The 18,756-nt window shown below is 38.7% G+C and overlaps 3 protein-coding genes across 3 annotated transcripts; 2 read left to right on the top strand and 1 right to left on the bottom strand.

Moving 5' to 3' along the window:
* Positions 1 to 344: 344 nt before the first annotated feature.
* On the top strand, positions 345 to 1,357 carry LOC126791266 (early light-induced protein 2, chloroplastic-like). The gene is made up of 2 exons (XM_050517693.1): positions 345 to 574; positions 736 to 1,357. The coding sequence occupies exons 1-2, from the start codon at positions 431 to 433 to the stop codon at positions 1,183 to 1,185; spliced, it is 594 nt and encodes a 197-aa protein (XP_050373650.1). The 5' UTR covers positions 345 to 430; the 3' UTR covers positions 1,186 to 1,357.
* An 803-nt stretch (positions 1,358 to 2,160) lies between these two features.
* On the top strand, positions 2,161 to 3,604 carry LOC126791267 (early light-induced protein 1, chloroplastic-like). The gene is made up of 2 exons (XM_050517694.1): positions 2,161 to 2,901; positions 3,085 to 3,604. Exons 1-2 carry the CDS (start codon positions 2,758 to 2,760, stop codon positions 3,532 to 3,534), a joined length of 594 nt encoding a protein of 197 aa, XP_050373651.1. The 5' UTR covers positions 2,161 to 2,757; the 3' UTR covers positions 3,535 to 3,604.
* Positions 3,605 to 4,130: 526 nt separating this feature from the next.
* LOC126791259 (uncharacterized) lies at positions 4,131 to 11,364 on the bottom strand. The gene is made up of 18 exons (XM_050517685.1): positions 10,999 to 11,364; positions 9,590 to 9,829; positions 9,092 to 9,155; positions 8,878 to 9,007; positions 8,644 to 8,788; positions 8,167 to 8,415; positions 7,997 to 8,081; positions 6,858 to 6,960; positions 6,572 to 6,697; positions 6,382 to 6,495; positions 5,989 to 6,107; positions 5,754 to 5,826; positions 5,552 to 5,644; positions 5,345 to 5,434; positions 5,044 to 5,163; positions 4,846 to 4,937; positions 4,554 to 4,611; positions 4,131 to 4,442 (listed from the first exon to the last, which is right to left on the bottom strand). The coding sequence occupies exons 1-18, from the start codon at positions 11,195 to 11,197 to the stop codon at positions 4,362 to 4,364; spliced, it is 2,181 nt and encodes a 726-aa protein (XP_050373642.1). The 5' UTR covers positions 11,198 to 11,364; the 3' UTR covers positions 4,131 to 4,361.
* Between the last annotated feature and the right edge of the window lie 7,392 nt (positions 11,365 to 18,756).

The following is an 18,756-nucleotide window of genomic DNA, read 5'->3' as shown; positions in this document are numbered from 1 at the left end:
AGTAAAACCAGTATCGTGAACTCATCAAACATCAATCCTCGTTTCCGGAAAGATTAGGAAAAGTGAAACGATGGAGACCTCGATCAGCAAATGAAAGAGATCTCTATTGCGGTGTGTTCTTCAACCACGTCTCCCTTTGCCATCTCGTGTCGATAAAACAACCAAGTGTTCCAACATTACTGGCATACCTAACGAGGATGTGGTGCCTAACTATCCACCGTACATTCACTTCACGAGCCAACCCCACTAGCCGGCCACTAGCACTTCGATCATGCCTGCTTTGAACCCATCACGTACTATAAAGACCAGCTGCAGGCGTTTAACGTTTGATAACCACCTAGCTCTTCTCTCTCGTCTTCTAAGTTCGATCTTCTACTTCCCCAACCTCCTTGAGCACATACCTGTTGTTTAATCAAGAAGCATATATAGAATGGCTGCTTCAGCTTCCATGCAATCGATATTCCTAGCAAACTCCATCGCTTATGGAGCTGCCAAAAGGAGCTCAGTCAGAGGAAACCAACTTGTACCAACTCTTCACAGGTACCCTAATATGAGGGTGCGCTCCATGGCTGAGGTAATTAGCTCTCTACCAAAGCTAGCTAGTGTAACCTTTGTGTTCCTATGTACTAACATTTGTGTAGGGTTCAAAATTTTCTAATTGGATCTCTGTATTTAGAGATTAAGTTTCACGAAGATTATGTGTATTAATAATGTAAATCTTTCCATAATTTGCAGGGTGATCTTCCTGAGGAGAAGCCATCTGCAATTTCAGAACCATCAAAGATCCCACCAGCAGCACCAACACCTACACCTTTCCCACCACCATCCAGGACTCCCAAAGTTAGCACCAAGTTCGGGGATGTTTTCGCCTTCAGTGGTCCAGCACCGGAAAGAATCAACGGCAGACTCGCAATGGTTGGCTTTGTTTCAGCTCTTGCAGTTGAATTGTTAAAGGGTCAGGATGTGTTTTCTCAGATCTCCGATGGTGGAGTTTCAGTGTTTCTTGGCACTAGCATTTTGCTATCCGTTGCATCCGTGATTCCTCTATTTCAAGGAGTCAGTGTGGAGTCGAAATCAAAGGGGCTCATGACCTCAGATGCTGAGTTGTGGAATGGAAGATTGGCCATGTTGGGTTTGGTGGCTTTGGCTTTCACTGAGTATGTCAAGGGTGGAACCCTAATTTGATTGGGTCACATATAATGCAATTGGCCGGAGTTTAACTTGCTAGATAGCGTTCAAACTCGATACATTGTAAAAGTAGGATTTTCCAATTTCTATTAATCACTTAGAGAAATTATTATAATCAGTTATGGTGTTATACTATTTGCGGATTAAAATGTATAATTTGTTAATTTGGAGTCACTTAAAAATGAGCGTGAAACGGAATTGCAAATCGACCAGAGAAGGGCTGGCGCTTCGATCAAATTTCTTTTGAACACTCGTTAAGTCGAGCGCTCGAGCTCCTACTCGTGAATACAAAAACAAACATAGAGGATAGGGCCGTCCGTCCGAATTCACTTTCTAATTACTACATGAAAAGTGAAACAAAAATTTAATCAAAACCAACCAAGTGAAATTAAGCAACATCATGAAATCCACATGCGTAATTCATTTATTTTGAATCGGTAATCGACATTATCAACACCACAAAAATATGTGTTGAACTTCCTCTCATAGGAAATGTGTCCTAGACTCCTAGCCTATAAGTATCAAGACCATATATATCTACCTAGTACCGATCGAGTCTGTACATATACATGACTACGTACTGATATCGGACTACTCCCAAATATACATGCAGGGTGTTTGGCCTAATGGTGGAGATAAATGAGAACGCATATGCAAAATCTCCAGAGTCAGTTATGGACAAATACCAGTTATGATAACCATGTACTAACATAATGAACACGGTAGATCTAGTAGATTTCATAACATAACGACGGAATATGGATTGCAATTGAAGTACATATAGTCTGGTTCATTAGTCTCAAGACCACACATATAGTACATAATGTATGTCAAAGTCTCCTCATTATCATCGATATTGAACATGAAATTGAAGCTCTTGCCTGTAATATAATATAATATAATTTATGGTTTTAAATTTTCGTTATAGACTACATACAAATTTACTGATGAATATTATACGGTGCATGTGTGTGTCTCGAGGGAGCCCCGTAGGTAACTGCAAGTCTGCAACTGTTTTAGGGACTGCTGGGTGCTTAGTGACTCGGCCGGCCAGTGTCTTCGTCTTTCCAACAAATCGAAAATGGAGGTAGCCAGCCCTAGCAAGTAGCACCCGTGCCAACCAAGTGTCGAGTAGCTCAATTCAAACCCTAAAACCAGTATCGTGGACTCGTCATACATCAGTCCTCGTTTCTGGAAAGATCAGGAAAACTGAAACGAATGGGGCCTCAGAAAATCACAGAGTTCTGCATTTTCGCGGTGTGTTCTTCAGCCACGTCTCCCATGCCCATCATGTGTGAAGAAATCAACCCAAGTGTCCTGAAATTACTTGGCATACCCTAACGACTGACGTGGTGCTTAAACATCCACCGTTCACTTCACGAGCCAATTGTAGCCAACCCCACTAGTACGTATGTACTCTAACGTACTATAAAAACCAGCTGAGGGCGTTCAACTTTGATAACCCAGCTAGCTCTACTCGATCACTTGTCTTCTAAGCTCGATCTTGTGCTTCCTCAACCTCCTTTTTCATCATCGTACGTGGGTGTTTATTAAAGAAGCACATATAAAATGGCTGCTTCAGCTTCCATGCAATCGCTATTCCTAGCCAACTCCGTCGCTTATGGATCTGCAAAAAGGAGCTCAGTCAGAGTAAACCAACTTGTACCAACTCTTCACAGGTACCCTAACATGAGGGTGCGCTCCATGGCTGAGGTAATGAGATCTCTATCTAAGCTAGCTACTGTATTCCTTAGTGTTCCTACTAACATTTGTGTGGGCCGGGTTCAAGATAAAATGGTTTTTGACTTTTTTCTGATTAGATATCGATCCAGTGTTTAGAGTTTAAATTTGTCGAGAATACATAATTAACCATGTTAATTTTTCCCTATTTTGCAGGGTGATCTACCTGAGGAGAAGCCATCTACAATTTCAGAACCATCAAAGATCCCACCAGCAGCACCATCACCTACACCTTTCCCACCACCACCCAGGACTCCCAAGGTTAGCACCAAATTCGGGGACGTTTTCGCCTTCAGCGGTCCAGCACCGGAAAGAATCAACGGCAGACTCGCAATGGTTGGTTTTGTTTCCACTCTTGCAGTTGAACTGTTAAAGGGCCAGGATGTGTTTTCTCAGATCTCCGACGGTGGAGTCTCAGTGTTCCTTGGCACTAGCATTTTGCTATCCGTTGCATCGGTGATTCCTCTATTTCAAGGAGTCAGTGTGGAGTCGAAATCAAAGGGGCTCATGACCTCAGATGCTGAGTTGTGGAATGGAAGATTGGCCATGCTGGGTTTGGTAGCTTTGGCCGTCACCGAGTATGTCAAGGGTGGAACCCTTATTTAAGAATAGGGTTGTAAAAGTCGTTCACATGTAGCAATTACAAATATTAATGAGAATGTTATACTTTCATGCTCGAATGTGCTACATCCTCAACTTTTCACAACCCTAATGGAAAATCACTTCAATTTGCAGCGATAAATGTAGAGAATTGAAATCCTCAAAAGAAAAAACACAAACCAACTTTCTTTGATAAATGAGATGAGGTTCTTAAAAGTCATCTAGCACATTTATTGCAAACATAGGTGAGTACTTACATCAGTTGCATGCAATATTAAAGATCAAGTGTTATCAGGAAATGATTAATTGAAATCCTCAAAAGAAAAAACACAAACCAACTTTCTTTGATAAATGAGAAGAGGTTCTTAAGTCATCTAGCACATTTATCGCAAACATAGGTGAGTACTTACATCAGTTGCATGCAATATTAAAGATCAAAACATCAGGAAATGATTAAATTAGCTCAGATTTATAGGAATAGTCCTTTTATAAGGAAAAAGTACCTTGTTAGTTGTTACCAGCCGGAGTCAAAACTATAACTAGCTAGAGAATATACTACCCAGATGGCTAGAACTTGGGAAAATCGCCTAGACAACCAGCACTCGGTCAAATCTTAACTCTCGTTTTCAGATTGACATAAGTACATCAAAGAAGATGGAAATGAGCATCTTCTCTTATTCAGTACGTCAAAGATATTGGGATACATCTACTTATATGGCCTCTAGTGTTGCACACGTATAAACAGAAAAGAATGAGAAGAATACATGTTCTACTATTCAAGTATATTTACAAATCCACCAAGATACCTCAACATCTTTTGTGGCATTTCCCATCTATGGATCAAGAAAGACTGCATGCTTGGCCACCTCTCCATTTACATGATTGTCGGACACCACTTCATAATCACTCTGTTTCTGTACAAAAAAAAATACGTATTTCAGTTTACATGCTTATGAATAACTTTAAAACAGGAAATCAATCAAACCAAAGTAAAAATGTTCCTGCCCTATGTTATTAGGTCATACCTCGGCAGGTTGATTAATTGGAAACAAATTTATGGCTCCAGGATTGAAATTGATTCCACTGTAGTGAGAAGCATGAATGAAAAGTGATATTAGTCAAACATGGATCCATACTTGACCAGTGAGTAAGAATTGCAAAAATAGCAACAAGATTCATCCAACATGTTTGTTAAATAACTTCTATACTGAGAAAAGGTGAGAGATATATAATAGACTTCATATATGGGCAAAGGACATATAAGATAAGCACTCTTCCTTCTAATTCTTTTCCACGCTATAAGGAGATGAGAGTTACCAGCGAGATAGTACTAGCTGCCACAAGTATGGAATAAAGAATTCCTCTGGATTACTCTCCTGTTCATATGTGAATCGCAACTGGGTGAACATCTGAGAAAACATAAATTCAAAAAGATTATAAACAAAAAAATTTCAAAAATCAGGTACAACTTTAAATCGACCTATTCAACCATGTAATTCTCTTTCCCCGTTTTACCTTCATCCCCTCACCACGCCATGATCTACAATTAATGATTATGACTTGAAGTACTTTCTCTACTGACCATTCTCCATCTATTCTCTGAGCATCCACGCGACTATTGAAAAAATCTAATACCTAGAAAACCAGACAAACAATATAAGTACAGAAAATGCACTAAGAGGTAATTTCTTTTGTAAAACATAATTTGTTTGCAAATTATCAAAAAAGGTAAATGGGACCCAAGTGCCTTTAGAGATTGCCCACTGAAGAGAACAAGACAAGTTTTGTTGAGAAAGAGAGACTTTTAGGAGCATACCGTATAGATGTTTTCAAGCAGTTCATTGAACCGTGGATGATTCCTGAAAGGCTGAAATACTTCCTGCCGGTGCATTATCGCATATACAACCTGCACCATTGCATAGATTAAGAAATATGGAAACCGGACAATGTATTCAATCCCTCAGAGTATTACAACAATATTTAGCATGGATCAGTGGATCACTGATACTGAAAGTAACAATACCTCGGGATTCCGTGGCAGAGCATATGTCAAAATTGCATTTAATATTTCAAGGACAAGTCTCAAGAAGTCGGTATATATGTGCATCTCTGTTGACTGCAACAAAAAAGTTTCTAGCTTAGCAGACAACAGAATAATATAGTGTGATACTTATTAAACAAAACAATTTGATCTGCCAAAGATATGCAAAGTATGCGGCCATTACAGTATCGTCTTCTATTGAATTGCCTTTGGCTGATGTCAACTGATTATTACGCACCTCTGCTAGTTTGTTATACCTAAACCAAAGATTACAACAGGGGTAACATGTTAATCAATTCACTAATAAGTGTAAGAAAAGCAGAATAAATATATGAAATCCCAAAGATATCAAAAACTGGAGTAAAGCTGAAATGAATAAAAAGATAAAGAAACAAAAAGCCAGGCAGAAAAGAACATACTTCCGAGAAAGCATATCAAATAAGCTGACCAATCTCTGCGATGCATATGCACTCAAGCGGTGGACATGAGGTGCCATGTTTGCCAAAGTTGCTAGACAAGTTGTATGGAGATAAACATCCTGTAACAATTAGACAGAGTAAACATGTTAATCAGGGAAGTAGACAATTTTTTTACAGAATGGGGGTGTGCACAATCATGGTTCTTTGACAACTAACAAGACCAACTCGTTAATCATATTCCACTTCTGGAAATCTAACTCGTACCTTAAAAAATTACAGCCCATGCAATACATAAATAGCAAGATGTCATACGTAATTGACATTGATATCGAATTATAATCATAGTCATAGAGCACTTTAAGAAAGTTCATAGTATAAGAGGCAGATACATACCCGTAACTTAGATAGGTTATACTGCACAGTCCTTATCAGGGTAATGACCATTAATGAACCGAGAGATGTCTGGTGGAGGAGACGTTCTTTGTACCAGGGAACAGTAGGAAGTATCTGTTGATGTGAAAGTTGGATTAGTATGATTCATATCTGACATGACGACTTGTTGGCTACAGGAAGCAGTCCTTACCAATTTGTGAATGCTTGCATTAAAAGATGAATCCTGACTAAGTATGAGAAGTATGATCAGCAACATGTAGATTTGATTAGATGTCCTTTTTGGAGCATCATATAAAGCTTCCAGGATGGGCATCAACTGTCCATTTCATATATAAATACAGGTCAGTACGAAGTCTTGACTTCAATTTAGTAGTCCAGAAAAGAATGGACCAGTATGTATTAACACAAATTTGGCCACAAAATACTGGGCATTTCCTTTTTTTTTCTAATGACAGTGATCAGTTGTTTAAACATACCAGTGTATCCAAATCAGTTCGCACCAAGACATACTCCAGAAAGTCAGCATTTCCTTGCAATAAAGAGTAAAGCAAAAGTCCAGCAGCCTCGTCAATTAAGTACCTGCAGAGGCACAAAAAATTAATTCAAAACAAAACTAGTACTTTCAGGTTGGATATATTAGATATGGAGTATGGATATTGCGGTAGCATGCCCATGGACATCAGCATAAAACCATAAGGCCCACAAAAATTTCACTCTGAACACGCATATTGATATCATGTATATGTTAACAAATAGGATCAGCAAACAGGGTCGGCTTCATATTAGGTGTTTCTAGGCCGAAGGCTGAAAAAAAACTCAGTTACAATAATGTTAAGTGTAGGAACTAAGCAGGTGCATGTCCATGAGACAAACATAACCATATAGGTGCAGGAGTTCGACTTACAATTTTTGGGAGGAAAAAGATTTTAAAAAGTTATATATTTGAGTTTGGAATCCAAAAATAGAGGACTTTTTGAGTTTTGGGAAGAAGAAGACTAGAAGAGACTCAAGAGAAGAAGAGGAAGAGAGTATGCTTCGACCTTAGACTGAGCTGCATATGTATGAAAGTTCAAAGAAATCGAAGTCTGGGTGGGCTTGACAAGATCATGAAGCATTTATACACAAAAACATAATTGCATAACTTTTTTGCAGCACGCAAAGTTTGGTGGGGCTTGAGCACCATCACCCTATGCTCTAGATCCGCCCCTTGGGGCCAGGGAATCTTTTTCTTTATCGAATGATATATAAGTGATGTATGAATTTGGGACCTGAGTGTAACACTCGAGTAGGGAAACATTGATGACCACCCGAGCTACAACAAGCCTCTATAACACAGCCAAGGAATCAAAGATATTGAAAGTATATATTAAGTAAGAATGCAAAGATAAGTTGTTAGCTTTTACATGCTTTTTTTATAAATTTTTTAATGTGCACAGAAGACACCTAAAATTTCCGAACCCTGATTGTCTATCATTTTAACACACGCAGTACACACATGCACTCCATCTTAAGAAGCATACAGCCAGTTAGATGACAATAGACACAAATAATCAGACTATAATAGCACAAAAAAGCAATCACTACAAACACAATAGAAGGAAAAACAGATACTTACATTCCAAGGGCATCGAACAGGGAAGCAAAAGGTAACCTCAAAACTGGACCACTATGCGCATTGCCCTCAGTATCTACACGATCAACTGAAAGCCAAAAAAATATTAATGCAAGTTATTTGAAGAAAACCTCATAATAAGAGTACATAAGGTTATAATGAAAGCATCTTACATTCAACATCGGTCGCATGTTCCAAGGCCTTGCAGAAAGGGTTGTCAGAAAAATATCTACTCCCTTTTAAAAGCGGATTTGAAGTAGTGGTATCATTTGTTTTAACTGTTATTGACTCGTTTTCCACAGCACATTTACGATAATGAGTGAGAATAAGTAGCACATGGAGACTGCAGTCAGCCAAAAGACTTCTTGAGCCTTCACCACTCGAACTGACGAGAAAGTTGAATGGTAACAGCATCAAATTTGCTGAAGGTCAAACAATTGGTGTCACCAGAAAGTTATAATTTAATGTTGCCCAGAAATAGTAAAAAAAAAACATGTCACTCTAAAGAAGCAGAAGAAAAAAAATTAAAACTTAAAAGCTTTGAATGGTGTTTATCAACTGCATATATGTATGCTGTTCTCTCAGGAGAGGAGCCAAGTCAACATAAAATTGGAAAAAGGGAAAAAATCGTATGAAAGAAGCTGGCATACCTGCTGCAGAACTAACTCTTTGTATAACACCAGGCTGGCTTCCTTCAGAAAATATAGAATAAGATGCACTATTCAGGGGTATCGAAGGTCCATTGATGTAGTTGAGTAGCAGTCTACGAACAACCAAGATAACCAAAGAGCTTTCCTGTATATTGAAAAAAATATGCAAGATTAAAGAAAACTGGCATCAACTAGAAAATTCAACTTAAAAAATCACATTTTTTGTCCAGTAACCTGAGACATTGCTACATCAAGAAATGGGTTCACATCTTCTGGTGTTGGGGATGGCCCAGAAAGAAGCTGAGTTGACATTGCAATCAGCATGAAGTTAAGCAGTTCCAAGTGAAGGAGGTATGTATCAGGACTTCAAACAAGAAAAATTATATAGTTAGCATGACAGTAGACACAATATGAAAAATAGGGCATACGTGGGTACTTGAAGATGTACCTTACATCTATTGATCCAATAAAGGTAAACACACTACACATTATGAAATCCCCGATGTTAAGACCTGCAAAATTGAATAAAATAAAATGGCTATAAACTAATGCTGTCAAAAACATTTTATCACATCATGTCAACTGGATCTATGAAATGAGAAACTGAGAAACCTAAACAGCAAGACTTCCCAGTTTATTCAACCATCTATAAGTTCTACCCTTTTGAATAATCACCCATCAAACCCCACTGAGGGAAATATAATATGCTTAAAACACTAACAGCCATTATATTTGTATAATAATAGCTGCAATTTGTTCCTCAATTTATAGTTATCATCATCCTTCTACCACAGTACACCTCATGGCACACTGATTAAGATATTAAATTTGAAATGTCAGGTAGACCAAATGTATCAGTAGAAAACAAGAGATCATGTAACAAGTTTTATTGAAAAGCTCACTACTGTTTTAGGACCATTCGTCAAAAAGAATACAAGGAAATTACCTCTTGTAATATCAGTTGGCATTGCCTCACTTTCATCTAGAGATAAATACAACTCTTCCAACTTGTCGCTTTTTGGATTTTCAATTAAGTACTTTAAGAAGACAGATGAGATGTACACTGCATTAACAGCCTTCCCGTAAACAAAAGAAGGGCCACCAGAAGTTGAAATAGCTTCTTGTAAACACCATGCCAGATGGATAAGAAGCTTTGCGAGATGCCTGGTTTTATAGTTGTTTTGTGCTGCAAAGTTGGGTCAAAGATAAATAAATCACTCACATGAGAACATGCAGGTATGCTAATTTGTTGACAGATGCCAAGTTGGAAGTAGAAAACAGGTACAATCAATGACATTTATTGAATCATCAATAGTTAAGAGGAAAAGGAGGGGATCCTCAATTGCTCATGCACATTCCTAGAACGTCCAGGACTTTTTGGATGCTGGTAAGGTCAAGTCGAGAAAAAATGACTAAAAATATTTCATATATAATTAACAATCCCCTTGCGGAATGCATATTTTTCAATAGCCTAATCATCAAAAAAACCACAAGCACAAACTTTGGCAACTGATGTAATCTGAACTAGGAAAAAGCCATGGATTTCTTTACCAGCAAATTTAAGATGAATCAGTGTCAGAAGGATCTTATTTGTTCAAACAAATTAATGATGGGAATGGATGCAATTAAATATCAATAGCTACAATAAGCGCATGTGAAACGTACTGTTGACTACCAATCACTTTCAACAAAGATGTCATCTACACAAATTTATATTTAAAATTTGAAAGCTATGATATCATTTAAAGTTTATACATTTTTAAATTTGGTTACTAACTATAAGGAGTTTTTGGTTATTCAACACCATATCTGAAGCATCCTGAATTTTCCAATGGCATCAATAACAAGCAAAGGCCAATTCTTCTCTAAATCTGAGAAGTGAGAACCAGTCCATTGATCATTTGATCCTATGGCCATGGTTAACAGATGCTTAAAACTTAACAGCCAGCTAGATAAGATTAAGAAGTTCTCTATAGACTAATTCTTGAACCAAGCATTTCGATATAAGCATCCTAAGCACCTTAAGTACCTTCTTCAGTTTTTCTCGTATTCAATTATCCAATAGTTAACTTTCTTTACCAATGCTTAACTCTAAAATGACAAATCTACAACCCTAAGTCGATCCCCATCATCAAAATCTACTGCACTAGGCTCATCTTAATATCCATCAATTTCGACTGCCATAAAAACAAAGCTGAGCTCAACATCCACAACTACACAAAGCTTAGCACTAATGCTGACGCCGCATACATAAAAGAACCCTAATCACATTGCTCAGCTGTAAAAATCGAATCAAAGCAAGTAACAACTCCTGAAACTAAGAGAAATAGAGAGAGTGTGTGTATAAATACGGACCAAGAGCCTCGCAAGCTTGTTGAACACGGTCGGGAGGCCATTGAAGACTGAGAGGGAGGTCAAGCAATTTCTGCCAGTAATCGGAGGAAACAGGAAACGACTCGTCGCCGACGAATGTCCCGATCAGATACTCCGCCGTTTCCAGCGGACGCGCGGCGGAGCTGCTCCCCCAGCGCGGCGTCGACGGCACCGCTCCCATTCCAATGCAGCAACCGCAAACACGGCGACGAGGACGGCGAGGATTAGAGGAGGAGTCGGTGAGCGGCGATCTCGGCGGTGGATGGCGACAACGGCATTACCAGGGGGGGCTGGATCGGGCGGTGGAGAGAGAGAGAGAGAGAGCTTGTGAAGGAAGGTTTGTGAATTGTGAGAGCAAACTTTTAAGGGAGGGAGAAGAAAGAGAGTACAAAGTCTGCAACAGCCAAAGAGATCACTATTACTCTCTCCGCCTCTCTACGACTTTAGCAGAATTTTCCGTTGTGGAACCAAAACGACATTTGGGTCTATTCTCCATCCAATATTTTTTACGGACGAAACTACCCTTTGTTCCGGACGCGCTTTAATAATTTTTTTTATATCAATGAATATTGGTTACAAATGAGTCAGGACTACACATTGTTATTCTGATGATCCAGAAGCCAATGTTGTCAACGTACTTGCGTCAAAGCGGAAAACTACAATATATGAGATGCAAGAGTTCTATTTATTCATCTATTTTTTAAAAAAATATCTTAAATTTAAATAATTATAAAGAATCGAAACGAAGAAAGTCTAATATAACATGTGGGTTATGATATGCGTTTACTCCTTACGATGACCGAGTATTTATATAGACCACTGAAGGTAAGAAAAGTAGAGTTACAAAAAACTGTTCTGACTTGAATTGAGTGGTTTACTCTCTGGTTAGGGGTGTATTTTTGGTGCACATATTTTGTTACATTTTCAATCATCAATTACGACATTAATATTTGATATAAAAAAGAATTTAGTAGATAAATGGAATTTTAGGTAATGGCATTTCAGTCTTTGCGTTGGGTGATTTTATAACAGTTTTAGGCACCGTCGGCAACAAGACACGTTGAGACAATATTTTGTTGAAAAGCATGACTTGATCCTTAATTAATCCTCCAAAATTAATTATGAGGTGAAGCGTCCAATGAATATCGGATTCGGCTTAACTTGATTGGGTGCGGGACGTGCCACCAAGTTAAGCTGCACCATGGGTTTCATCACCGTGGACTTTCAGATCCCATGCTACAATTTGAAATCAAGGGGCTAGATTGATAGTTATTGAAGCTTAAGTAGTTGTTTTACTCGTTTGTAGAAAAGGTCATCTTTGCTTCTCACTTGGTTTTGATTACGTGCATGCATGTCTACTCGAGGCACTAGTACAACTACATTGTGTGCAAATGATGTCCAATGGTACTCATATTGTCGTCGTCACATTATATTCTTATATAACTGTTTAAATGTTTCTTTGTGAAAATACTAATGTTACGTAATAATGTTATGTACCGAATACCAAGTAAGTGATCCGGAAACTTATGTTTACGCATTATATCAACAATGAGACCAACCAGAGTAGTAGTTGAGGATATACATCCCTCAATTCGCGATCACCATCACTTTTCTTGTAGCTATATGTCTCAAAATTAAGGAAGGCAAGCATTTGGTGAAATGTTATAAAATAAAAAGAAGTTATTGATCGTTACAACGTGTACATGTACATGAGTTTTTTTAGTATTTCAAAAAATTATATAGTTCTCCGTAGTCCGATGACCGATGGAAAGGGTTGGAGTTTAGGATGATGTGTGGTAGCGGATGATGATGATAGAGACAAAGGGCAGGGCCGAGGAAATGCAGGGTAGAATTCCCTAGATGGATTGGGATGAAGGTGTGTCGGTAGCTAAAGATGAGCTTTCGTTATTTCTGGGAATGAGGTCATTGCCTGGGTCCAGCTGGTAGCAATCCAAAAATGGATATCGATCACACTTTGTCTTGTTTATAGAAAAAATGCCGTTGGGTATTTTGAATGCCCATTGTCTCAATCCCTCACGACCAGAACAAAATCATTACATCAACTTAATTATCTATCAACACCGACCTCAAAGATATTGAAAACCAAAAATGAAAAATACCCAAAAGTAGGAAGAAGAAGCTCTGCAAGTTTGCATATTTGGCCAGTACGTTCTTGCCTACCCGAGAACTAAAATCGATATATATTTCTTTTCTTGTTGCTCAAACGACCCATACAAAAGGCATGCCCTGATTCCCATGCTTGTTACTTTGCTTCGACTGTGGTGCTACGACTAATGTCACTGGCGATCTCTCTCATGTTCTCTCCGGTATCCCCAGCTTTAGATGATCGAGATCGGCATTGTGCTAGAGATAGATGCATGTTAGACTGGCGTTGGTATTTCCCTTGGTTTCAGAACAGGGAAGATGAGAAGTATCTCTTGGAGTTCTCGACACTCCTAAAGCTAGGTGATGAGAGGAATTGAGGAAAGGTATACGTAGTGTTGAATGGCTCTGTGTTTTGCAGAAGCTTTGATCAAAGCATTGCTTGCAATTGATGCATGGTACATGGGATCCGAGCTTAGTTGGGGAGCATTGGTTAGCCAAAGTGAACGCAGGGTACAACCGTACCACATATACGAGATTGAATCACGCATCATATTGCGAGCACTGCGTCATTGGACGTATTAGGTTCATTTACTCGAGGGAAATAGACCAAGGTTTTGTGGCAATATTGAATCCTTTCAAAAAATCATATCCTTTTCAAAGTTAGGAGTCCATTGCAGCAATTTTTCTGACTCACTTTCTACTCTCTTTTATTTTTTTTTTTGGTCAGTTACCTGAAGACTCCAACAGGCTTAACTGATAGAGAGATTCTTGTGTGGGGTGAACGCACCACGTGGATGTGGGGCTGTCCACTAAAAGCATAGTAAATGGCTGTTTTGGGTATTGTGTTGGAAATAAACGGGAGCACAATAGGAATTTAGGAATAAATTGCTAAGAATTATTCGAAGAGTGATATTATGATGAATCAAAACCTTTTGTATAGGGCAAATATGAGAGATATGTCATCCCTCTATAATGACCCCCAGCTAGCTACCTCCACGCATGTGCTACCTTATGTCTTTGACAGACAACGCAATGCAGCATTCTATGTCTTCCAACTCAATTTCTCAGATTTTGTGCCATAAAACTGGATTTAATTTTCCCACCTTTTTTTCCTTTTGCCCATAAACAGAATAAAGAGGTCATCATTTGCCAACCCTTCTTTAAGAGTGCTCACATGCACTAATACTCTCAAGCTTGATTAGCTAATGTTAGGATAGAGTGATTCTAGAATCAATCCTCATCTTTCATCATTTGTTACTGCTCCAGATGACTAGCCAGCCCCTTTACAGTAGCGCGAGGTATTAGGAATATATGGTTCTTGTCAAAATATATAATTTTTCTATGTTCCTTAAAAAAATTTAGTATCATTAATACGAATAAAACCACATAATGATCAAGTTTGGTGCGGACAAAGCCTGTAATAACCCTAAATTTCGAACAATTTTAAGTTTGATTTGAATTCTATAAAATTTGGAATTTTAATATGAATGAATGTGATTGGTTGCGATGTTATAAAACGAGCGACGGATACGTTCTCGGAACGTTCAAATTGAAAAACGTTACGTTTCCGCAACGTATATATCGACTTTTATTCCGTCAATCGGTTGCGAAAACTTCCTTCACGAAAGTTGTAGAGCTCGTCGACACGAGTTCGAGAGTATGTGACGCGTTCTAATCGGACGACGTACGTAAAAGTTATTAACGACGGAAGTTAGTTTCCGATTTTGGGAGGGGGTATAAAAGGAAATGTTTTAGAACTAGGGTTTCCATAATTAGAAACCCTTTCGCATTCGGCCCGCCTCCCTTTCATTCTCTCTCTCTCTCTCTCTCCCACCTCGCGACTCCCTCTCTCCCCGATCTTCCTCCCATGCCGGCGATCTTGCCACCCAGCCCACCGTGACGAGCACCGCCTCTCCCAATCGCGTCGCACGGACTCTCTCCACGAAACCCGAGGTCGACGCACCTCCTTGAGATGTCGTGAGCCTCCGCGCTCCAACCCGAGGCCGCAAGCTTCATCGCCGCCATCGCACCTCACCGGCAACGCGAGGACACGAAGGGAGCATCACGACGCCGAATCCTCGCCTTGGAGCTCGCTACCATCGATCCAGGGGCAAAACCGCACGATCTCAGTCCTCCCCAAGGAGTTGAAATCCATCGGCGATTCAAGCCTTTCCGAGGCCAAATCGGAGGGTCTAGCTTCGAATTAAGGTATGGTGTGGTTGTATTTGATGATTGTTTGTGATTGTGAATGAATTGGGATCGATTTGTGAGGATCGGAGGGTTGGAGGAGGAGAGGGTTACCGCCGCGTAGTAGTGGCGCGTGGGGAAGCGTGGAAGGTGCAGGAGAGGGTCTGCCACCGTGGGAAGGAGGAGGAAGAGATGAGGGATAGATTGGAAGTAGCGGTGGCGTGCTACGCGCCGTGGTTAGCCTCGGCGCGTGGGCCCCACGCGCGGCCTGCCGGAGGTGGCGCGTGTGCCACACGCGCCGCCATGTGGCGGCGGTGTAATTAGTTTTGACTGAAGGGGTATTTTGGTAATTTACTGTGTACGGTAAATGTAAATGTAATTTTTATTTACTACGGTAAATGTAATTAAATTTTACCCTCGGTAAATGTAAAAATAAATTACTTTCAGTAAATGTAAAAAGTAATTTTGTAAAAGGGTAATTTAGTAAATTTTATTTACTGAATTTGTATTTACATTTAAATCGTACGTATACGTACAGAAAATACGTATTAATATTTATACGTACAGAAATACGTATTAAATATTTATACGTACAGAAATACGTATTAATATTTATACGTACAGAAATACGTATTAATATTTATACGTACAGAATTACGTATTTAAGATTTATACGCACAGAAATACGTATAAAGTACTTATACGTACAGAAATACGTATATAGTACTTATACGTACAGAAATACGTATTAATTGAGTATTGTACAGTAACCGTGAATAGTGAACAGTGAACAGTAGCTTCGTATAAACCAAAATTGCTGAACAGTAACCGTTTATTACTGTTTTGGCATTTAAAGGTTTACGAAACGATTCTAAATTCTTTTCTTATTCTTTTAAGGTGATCGTTAAATCGAGGAAAGGAATTATCATCGGGAATTGAGGATTTACGCTTGAGTCGATAAGGTGAGTAAAATCTCACTGAATTACGAATCTACCCTCGTGGTGATTCAACATTTTTGCAAGTGTGTTTATTTAATGAATTACAACATGTATATAACTTAGTGGACTACGTATATATAGTATAATGGTAATAAATACATATATATATATAGTTCATTAAATTACATACTGTTATTAATTCATTAAAAATAGTCATTTCGGTGACAGAAAAATTGTGCATGTGTGATTTTAATGGTACGATATGATGTGAGATTATCGTACGTAATTTTTCAGGTGTTTATGAAATATGACATGTATATGATATAGTGGACTATGTATATATTGTATAAATGGTAAATAAATACGAATATATATAGTTTGCTATATAATATACTGTTATGATTTTTATTATGGGTATATTGTGAAAGTTTTAAAACGTACAATATGATGAGTGATTATTGTACATGATTTTATCACGGAAAATGTGAAATATTGTGATTTGTCTTCGGACGTGATGTGTGGTACAATATGATGTGAGATTATTGTACATGTGAGGCAAGTCGGAACCTAGCCTTTGGCCGGGCGAAAGTTACGATACAGTTAGAGCTCTAGTCTGTCTGCCATAGTACTGCATGGAGGTAACGGGTGGTTATCTGATCATGGGTACTCAGCTTGTTTTGGATGTTGGGTGGCGGGTGGTTACCCAACATCAGCGGTATACTAAGTGAGGGGTAACAGATGTGTACCAGCGCTCATTAGTTACCATTTTGTGAAAGTATTAGAGTAACCAGATGGGTTGCTCGTTTTCTCATGATTTTCATTATACTGTGTTGATGTGGAGTTGTGTCTTTTATGAGACGAGAGTTATTTTCATATTTTACTCATACGAGCTGTAAAGCTTACCGGGTTTGTGTTGCAATCCCGGTGCACCAATTTCAATGGTGTAGGGGATACTTCCGCAGGTGCTGAGTAGTGGTGATTGAGTGACGACTCCGAAGACTCGAAGTCGATCGCATCCAGTCGTGGTGAGGTTCCAGCGTGGATTTTGTGTGAGATTTGGTGTGATTTTATTTGTGAGGTTGTTGTGAGGATTATACAATTCCATTTGTTATATGTTGAATTATCATTTGGGTTTGTAATAATCGGCTTGACTGAGTTATATTTTAAACTCAGATGTGATCCGCTGCAACATTAAAATGATTTCGATTTCATTGAGATTATTTTTGTGTTTAACGATTTTAAGATTTTGAGTTTTGAAGCTCGAAATTTTAGGGTCGTTACAAAGCCACTTCCACAGAGATGATTAAATGACAAAAGCTCTATGTTACCACATTTATGCAGTTAGCAACAAAGAACAATGATCTCAGAATTGTCACTTAAGAAACTAGTTGTCAAGAGTTTTCATTAGAAATTTGAGCTTTGAGGTCATAAACGATGAAACAGACCAAACAATGGTTTAACTTTCGACAGACTGAAATACAATTGAATTGTAGCCTTTGCGGACAGAAAAAGAAGAGATAGTGCAGGACCATTAGCTTCGATTGCCTTGCTAATATTGGGATGCAGAGCTTGCCTTCAGTTTCCAATGCTATCTCCCATATCTGTCAGCAAGAGCTTGTGGAAGTCTAGTAGTTCGTCTAATAATGTTTCACAGGTCTTTTCCAGCTGGTATGGGATCTCTATATGCACAGCAGGTAAAAGAGGATTTACGTAGAGCTCGAATAGGTACAAAGAGATTCGAGTCAACTGAGGAATTCTGTCACGACCCTAAAATTTCGAGTATGAAACTCGAATTTCGACGTCATGAAAAACTCTAAAACAATCTCTCAAATCGAAATCGTTTTAATGTCACAATGGATCATTACTAAGTTCACAATACAACTCAGACAAACCAATTATTACAAACTAAATTTATAATTCAACATTTCATCAAATGGAAATGTAATAATCCTCACAAATTCTCACACAAAATCCACACAAATCCTCGCCACAAGATGGAAAATGAACGACTTCGAATCTTCAGAGTTGTCATTCGATTTCCACAAATCGACACATGCGGAATTATCCCCTACACCATCGAATAGGTGCAGCGGGATTGTAAACACAAACCCGGTAAGCTTTACAGCTCGTATGAGTAAAATAACAAATACCACTCGCATATCAATATATACGAAAATCCACAAATCAACAAAAATAAATGCACTCATGACAAATTAGACGGCCCATCTGGTTGTCTAATAATGTGAAAATATATGAACTCATAAGAATTGGGCAACCCCTCTATTTACCCAAATGCATTTATAATACGGGTACTCATGAGCGCTGGTACACCTCTGTTATCCCTCATTTAGTACGCCGCCGACATTGAACAACCATTTGTCATCCAATATCAAAAATATATGGGTACTCATAAGCCGATAACTCATCCGTTACCTCATATGCAGTACCCCGACAGACAGACTAAAGCTCTAACTGTATTGTAACTTTCATCCGGCCAAAGACTAGGTTC

Source organism: Argentina anserina, chromosome 4, assembly GCF_933775445.1.
Source record: "Argentina anserina chromosome 4, drPotAnse1.1, whole genome shotgun sequence".
Lineage (NCBI taxonomy): Eukaryota > Viridiplantae > Streptophyta > Magnoliopsida > Rosales > Rosaceae > Argentina > Argentina anserina.
The sequence above is the reverse complement of the archived record's forward strand: the minus strand, read 5'-3'. Positions and strand labels throughout refer to the sequence as shown.

Bases quoted from the DNA above. Each gene is read 5' to 3' on its own strand.
- LOC126791266 (XM_050517693.1), top strand. From the start codon at position 431: ATGGCTGCTTCAGCTTCCATGCAATCGATATTCCTAGCAAACTCCATC. The intron at 575-735 runs GTAATTAGCTCT...CATAATTTGCAG, and splicing joins GGGTGCGCTCCATGGCTGAG to GGTGATCTTCCTGAGGAGAA.
- LOC126791267 (XM_050517694.1), top strand. From the start codon at position 2,758: ATGGCTGCTTCAGCTTCCATGCAATCGCTATTCCTAGCCAACTCCGTC. The intron at 2,902-3,084 runs GTAATGAGATCT...CCTATTTTGCAG, and splicing joins GGGTGCGCTCCATGGCTGAG to GGTGATCTACCTGAGGAGAA.
- LOC126791259 (XM_050517685.1), bottom strand. From the start codon at position 11,197: ATGGGAGCGGTGCCGTCGACGCCGCGCTGGGGGAGCAGCTCCGCCGCG. The intron at 6,496-6,571 runs GTAAGGACTGCT...TCACATCAACAG, and splicing joins ATGCAAGCATTCACAAATTG to ATACTTCCTACTGTTCCCTG. The intron at 5,164-5,344 runs GTATGCTCCTAA...CTGGTTTTCTAG, and splicing joins TGCTTGAAAACATCTATACG to GTATTAGATTTTTTCAATAG.